The sequence below is a fragment of the Ipomoea nil genome, unplaced genomic scaffold (assembly GCF_001879475.1).
Source record: "Ipomoea nil cultivar Tokyo-kokei standard unplaced genomic scaffold, Asagao_1.1 scaffold3030, whole genome shotgun sequence".
Taxonomy (NCBI): domain Eukaryota; kingdom Viridiplantae; phylum Streptophyta; class Magnoliopsida; order Solanales; family Convolvulaceae; genus Ipomoea; species Ipomoea nil.
In genome coordinates, this window is record NW_017619458.1 from 4,581,824 (window position 1) to 4,589,375 (window position 7,552).

At 37.9% G+C, this 7,552-nt stretch overlaps 1 protein-coding gene across 1 annotated transcript; it reads right to left on the bottom strand.

The window, feature by feature from the left end:
- Positions 1-980: 980 nt before the first annotated feature.
- LOC109163573 lies at positions 981-2,264 on the bottom strand. The gene has a single exon (XM_019312322.1). It carries the CDS (start codon positions 2,262-2,264, stop codon positions 981-983), a length of 1,284 nt encoding a protein of 427 aa, XP_019167867.1.
- Positions 2,265-7,552: the final 5,288 nt, after the last annotated feature.

Genomic DNA, 7,552 nt, shown 5'->3' on the forward strand with positions numbered 1-7,552 from the left:
GTTTTGGCTGACTGTCCGGAGAAGGGAAATTCCTGCTCATAGAAAACCACATCTCGCGAGACAAAAACAGTGTTATCAAGTAAGTCATATAATATGTATCCCTTCGTATTAGCTGGTATACCAATGAATACACACTTTCTTCCTCTAGGATCCATCTTATTCCTTGAATGGGGTAAAGTTGAGGCAAAACACAAGCAACCAAAAACTCTTAGCATAGTGAAAGTAGGATCTTTACCATATAGTCTGCGGTAAGGACTATCTCCTTTAATCACAGGAGATGGGATACGGTTGATGATGTATACGGCGTGCATGACACACTGGCCCCAAAACTCTAGAGGCAGCTGGGCTTGGAAACGTAAGGTTCTGGCCACGTTGAGGATATGTTGATGTTTCCTTTCTACCACAGCGTTTTGCTGCGGAGTATTGACACACGAAGTTTGATGGACTATCCCCTTCTCACCATAGAAATCTGTCAAGTTGAACTCGGGCCCATTATCACCTCTAATTGTCTTAATTATAATCCCAAATTGTGTATAAGCATAGCTATGAAACTGTTTTATCAAGTTCCCAACTTCTGACTTTCTTTTCATCAAGTGTGTCCATGTAAACCGGGAATAATCATCTACCAATGTCAAGAAATAGCCTTCTCCCTTCATTGAATAAAACGGGAAGGGACCCCAAATATCTGCATGTATCAACTCAAAACTAGCATTTGAAAAAGAAATACTTATTGAGAATGGAGAACGCTTTTGTTTGGCAAAGTGGCACACATCACAAGCTTTATTCACTATGGGCAAATTTTGAGTTTCTTTAAGCAAATGCAACTTGTTTACAGGAAAATGTCCCAAATGCCTATGCCAAATCTCAGTTTTATTACATTGCATTACTAAACTTTTCTGAACAGCAGATTCCTTTGGTGCCTTCAACACATAGAGCCCTCTCTCTTGTTCAGCTAAACCAGTCATCACCCCATGTGGCTTCTAAATTATACACTGTTCAGAGGAGAATATTAGGCTATAAGATTTGTCTTGGAACAACTTACTTACTGAGATGATATTAAAATGGAATGTTGGAATATGCATAACATCCTTAAGTAATAGGCCATGTCCAAGTCTCACACTGCCTCTGCTTCTAACCGTAATTCTACTCCCATTCGGCAAGCTAACCTCATCCCCTTCAACATTATGATACTCATCAAAAAATTCAATAGAGCAGGCTATATGATCCGTGGCTCCGGAATCTAAAATCCAAGTTGGTGCACAAATTGAAAGAAAATTAATCTGAGAAATAGAATACTTGCCTTCCTCAGCCTCAGTGAATTTTGGAATCAAGGATACCGCAGCTGTGACACTAGAACTAGTAGACTGCTGCCCCATTTGGTTTTGCAAGGCTATCATCAGTTTCTGAAATTGATCACTGGAAACTCCCAGGTCTGTTGAATTACTCACCACTGGTGCAACATTCCGCTGCTTCATCTTAGTTTTGTATCCCGGAATCCACCCGGGGGGATAGCCGTGCTTCTTGTAGCACTTGTCAACGGTGTGCCCCGTCATTCCGCAAAAAACACACTTAGGTTTATTGCCTGCATTGCTTCCATACTTCTTAGCATTATAAGAGTTCATAGCAGCGACCATTTCCTCTGTAGATCTATGAGCATTCTGAACACTGTTTGCCTGAGTGATCTCCATATTGTTGCTACTCAGAATTGGTGCACTAATCTGCCTCTCAACCTTTTCTTCCATCACATATACCTTGTATACTTCCGGCAATGGATCCATGACAAGGACACTAGATTTTAGACCATTAAAATCGTCATTTAATCCTTGGAGAAACCGTATGACTTGATCGATCTCCCTTTCCTTTCTAATAACATCAATGAGGTCACAAGCACCTTTCGGTTCACATTTACAACTAGGAATAGGTCTTAAAGCATTCATTTGTTCCCACATAGTTCTACATTTGGTATAGTAATTGCTAACAGAGAGATTACGTTGCTTAGCTTCGTAAATCTCCATCTGTAAGGCGGAAATCCTCTGAGCGTCGCACTGTGCGAAACGCTTTCTCAGATCCTCCCAAATGTCTGCTGCACTCTCTATATGCATGATGGATTGAGCGATCGAGGCATGAACAGACCTAAATATCCACGAGCACACCATCAAATTGCAGCGCCTCCACGCTCCATAGCGGCTATTGTCTATGTTTGGTGCCGGAAGAGTTCCGTCAACGAGACACCACTTATTTTTGACTTCCAAAGCGATTTTCATCGAGATTGACTAGGAGGCGTAGTTGGAGCTCCCTGCTAGGAGCGGACTAACCAGAATCGCAGAAGGATTCTCGCTTGCACTGATGAAATATGGATTCTCCATATCTTCTACTGCGTAGCTCCTTTGCAGATGAAGACCCCTCTGTGGAGTTGCTGTTGAGGACGTGCGTGTTGGCGATCCAACTACAGGTGTAGCTGCATGTCCTCCTTGGCTGGACTCGCTGGTAACGGCGGCGGCATATGAGCTTGACCGTCGCTCTGATACCATTTCGCAATTCGGATTAAGCTTGAGGAAAATATGAATGTTTATTCATTTTGGCGGAGAAGATGATGATGATCGTTACAACCAAGGAAGGGGAAACTGCCACTCTTAAATAGTGTGGTGGCAGTTGTAACAACTAATGCAAGAGAATGAAATTACAAAAATAACCTTGTCACATTTTCTTTCCTTCCTCTAATATATATACTTCTACTCCACCTGAAATGAGCCGGCCGCCCAGTCCTTGACTGTACTGTGTTAGTTCCTCTATTATGGAGCTTCAAAATCAGTTACTTATTAGATAGTTTGATCGTGAAGAAGTTTATGAAGCAATATAATTTTCAACATGCTACTAGATAATCCCCAGATGGCCTAAACTCGGGTTTTTTTTCCCAACATTTTTGTAATATCATTGCTAATGACATTGTCATCTTTTGCAATTCTTTCTTGAACCTATTGCACTGTGTCGGCTTCTCTACAAAATTCTTGCCGAAGTGATAGCAAACCTCTTATTTTCTATCTCAGAGCGTCTTCTTAGTTGACCAAAACTTTTATAGTTTAAAGCGCACACAAAATATGTAAATAACTTTCTACCTTTTAAATTGCTAAGAAAATTCAAACTTTCTTGCTTACATAGAGGTTATTTTATAGTAAAAGTTCAAACTTTAAAATGTGAAAAAGTTAATTATTTGAGTTCTAATATATGTATTCCTAATTCTTACCCTCACTTTTACTCACTTATGTGGTGAGAACTGATAAGTTATTTTTTTCATGTGAACCTTAGTAGAAGTGACTATATCAAGATTTTGAGTGTGAGAGTAAAAAGTTGGGATTTGAGAATTGGAGTCTATGTAGTATTTTCCATGTTATCATGCTTAGTGACATTCTAACTGGGAAAGTTTAGGTCAAGAATGTGATTTCTTGAAAGGTGACAAAGTTATCATCATTTATATGTGATCAGATTCTTTTCTTGAGTTACGGAGGATATACAAAATTTATCCAATTATTTTTATCCTTTATTTTTCTTTATTGTTTGCATATGACAATAGTATATTAAAAAAAATTAAAAAACACTCCTCAAAAAAGTTAGACAAATCAAATTATTTACAACAACAATACGCGAACTACCTAATAATATATACCATCATGTATTCCAACAATAAAAACTCTTTCCACTATAAACATTTTCAAATGAACTTCACTTGATTGAGCTACTACTATCTTCGTACTATCCATATTCTAAAGCATGCTTAGACCATTTACCTCCCAGCTTCAAAAATGAGTTAAAGCTCTAGGTAAAATTTTCGTATTCATTCTTAACTAAACTCTAGTAATCCTATAATACAAGTATGAGACTTTGTGTTAGAGTCTAAATGATTTCAAAATCAATAATTCTCATTCTCTCATAATTTAAAAAGTTACACTCCAATTTACATACAGTATTCATTCAGCTCATTCTTCTAAGGCTGAACCCCAACCCTAAGGGCCCCCCACACCCCAACTCGAAGTATTTTTTCAGCTCATCTTTATACTAATGGGGGTGTAGCTCATATGGTAGAGCGCTCGCTTTGCATGCGAGAGGCACAGGGTTTGATTCCTTGCACCTCCATGGTTTTTATGAATGAGGTTTTAGACGGTGTTATATATATTAAATATAATATATTTAATATAATATATATATTAAATATAATATAATATATCTATAATATATATTAAATATAATATCTATATATTATATTTATATATTGAGAAGAGAGAGAGAGGAATAGAAGTAAATGTTTATTACTTCACTTGATGATTATGAATAAACAAAAGCCACATATTTATAGTGAAAGAGAAAAGCAACAATGCTAAAGTTTAGGAAGTAATTAGAGGCCATGATTCCATGTACTCCATTTCACGTAGTGCTATGCATGCATCCACGTTCACACACCTCCTTTTATTTTTTAACAAATTAACTGCTAACTACTTGGTTTAATATATTACTAATTATAATAATAGCATTATTATTATTATAACATTGCCTCCTTTAAACCAAGTTGGATATATTGGTCATCCCAATTTCCTTCTTCAATTTAAGAAATGTCTTCGTCTTCAAGTTGGATATACTGACTTGTATTTCGTTCTGTAAACCCACTTTACTCCAATTGGCTTCTTCCCAGGAGGTAAATCTGTTAACTCCCAGGTACCATTCTTTTCAATGGCACGTATCTCCTCATCCATCGCCTTAAGCCAATGAGTTTCTGTAGCAGCCTCCTCAAAAGTTAAAGGATCACAATCTGCAAAGAGAGCAAATTGAATAATCTCTTCATCAGACATGTCATTATCATGACCCAAAACATTCTCTTGCAAGCGAGCTGGTAAGTGGCGCTCGCGCTGAGATCGCCGAACTGACGACTCTGGCTGTGAAGGAGACTGGACATTATCTGGAATCGGTTGCTCTTCAACAATATTTTCAACAGCAGGAATAACAACTGAACTTTCATCTTTAGCTAACCAATCCCAAGCACCATATTCATCAAAAGTGACATCACGACTTATAACAAACTTTTTAGTTTCAGGATTGTATAGTTTATAAGCCTTTGAAGCGTCACTATAACCAATGAATATGCATTTCTCACCTTTATCATCCAACTTCTTTCTCAATGGATCTGGCACATGTGCATATGCCAAACATCCAAAAACCTTGAGATATTTGATAGAGGGTTTTCTCCCACTCCAAGCTTCTTCGGGTGTCTTATCCCGGACACTCTTAGTTGGACACCTATTCAACACATAGACAGCACAAGCAACAGCTTCTGCCCAAAAAGGTTTAGGCAGATCCTTGGATTTCAACATGCACCTTACCATATCCATGATAGACCTATTCTTCCTCTCAGCCACTCTATTTTGTTGTGGAGTGTATCTAGCTGTCATCTGATGTTGAATACCCTTCTTCTTCAGAAAATCATCACAGGCAATATATTCTGTACCTCTATCAGTTCTCAAGATTTTAATTTCATAACCACTCTGCTTTTCAACAAAAGCCTTAAATTGTTTGAAAACATCACATGCTTCAGACTTTTGCTTCAGAAAGTAAACCCATGTTTTTCTACTGAAATCATCAATGAAAGTAATAAAGTACTTACAACCTCCATGTGAGGGAACCTCCAACGAACATAGGTCTGAGTGAATAATCTCCAACTGTTTTGTAGCTCTCCTTGACTTGCCCACGGGAAAGGGATCTCTATGCTTCTTCCCAATCACACAAATCTCACAGATACGATCAGGGACATTCACAACAGGTAAATCAGAACCAAGTTCCTTTCTCGCAAGATAGTTTAACCCAGAGAAATGGAAATGCCCAAACCGCATATGCCATAACCAATTATCATCACAAACTTCAGAATTAAAGCAATCAAGGAGAGTATGCTTAATTTTCAAAGGAAATAGTCGATTTTGGGACATATTTACCTTTGCAATCAAAACTCCTTTAGCATCTTCAATGGTACAACACCCTTGAGCAATATGTATCTTATATCCTTTTTCTGACAACTGACCCAAACTCAACAAATTTTGGTGTAGTTCAGGAACATAGAACACATCGGATATAAAATTGTGAGTACCATCCTTCAACTGAATGGAGATTTTACCTTTTCCCAAAATTGGCACCTTTGACTTATTGCCAAACGTTACTTCAGACCGGACTGATTCATCTAGTTCGGAAAATAATTCTTTCTTCCCACACATATGGTTACTACACCCAGTATCCAAGAACCATATGTTCTTATCTGCAGAAAAACTATCGCTGGCTAAAAGTAAAGTTTCAGAACTCTCACCAGACTTTTCAGCAGTGTTTTCAGCAATGTTTGCTTGATTTCCACGATTGTTGTCCTCATTATACCAACAATCTGCAATCTTGTGCCCATACTTGCCACAATTGTAGCAATGAAATGGAAATTTACCTTGTTTGGTATTACCTCCACCTCTTCCTTGGTTGGAGTTACCACGTCCTCCTCCTTGGTTGAAGTTACCACGACCTCTTCCACCAGAACCTCCTCTTCCTCTTCCACGACCTCTACCAGATCCTCCACCTCTTTGATTAGTGCCAGTCACATTAAGGGTGACTTGACTCTTCAAAGCTTCTTCTGCTAGTGGTTCCGATTTTGACGCAATTCTGTCAATATGACTTTCTACCATACCTTTCAGCTCTGCAATTGATAAGAGCTCGGTTTTGTGTGACTCTGTTATTGAAGCCACCACATGGTCATACTTCATCGGCATAGTTCGAAGAACTTTTTCAACCACTGCACCATCTTCAATTGTATCTCCGTATAACCCCATCTTATTCACCATATCAATAAGACGAGCGAAATACATATCTACTGTTTCTGTAGAGGTCATCTCACAATTATCGTACAACCTTCTCAACGACTGCAACTTAGACTTCTGTGCCCGATCGACTCCTTTGTGTGACACCTTTAAGATGTCCCAAGCTTGTTTTGCTGTTTGAGCACGAGCTAATTGCCCAAAAATGGAATAATGAACACCTTGGTGAATCTGACCCAAGGCCAATTTATCTCGCCGTATAGCGGCTGCATCAGCTCCTTCGGGTAGACCGGGATCAACAAAGCTCCAAAGATTTTGAGCTTGCAAATGTGTGGACATCATAATTTGCCAATAATTGTAATCGAGTTTTCCGTCCAATTTGGGACCCGTCCATACAATATTGAAATTTGTAGCCATATTTCACTACGGAAAATATCTCGGGGTTGAAAGGTTGACTGGCTCTGATACCAAATGTTAGATATATTAAATATAATATATTTATTATAATATATATTAAATATAATATAATATATCTATAATATATATTAAATATAATATGTATATATATTATATTTATATATATTGAGGAGAGAGAGAGAGGAATAGAAGTAAATGTTTATTACTTCACTTGATGATTATGAATAAACAAAAGCCACATATTTATAGTGAAAGAGAAAAGCAACAATGCTAAAGTTTAGGAAGTAATTAGAGGCCATGATTCC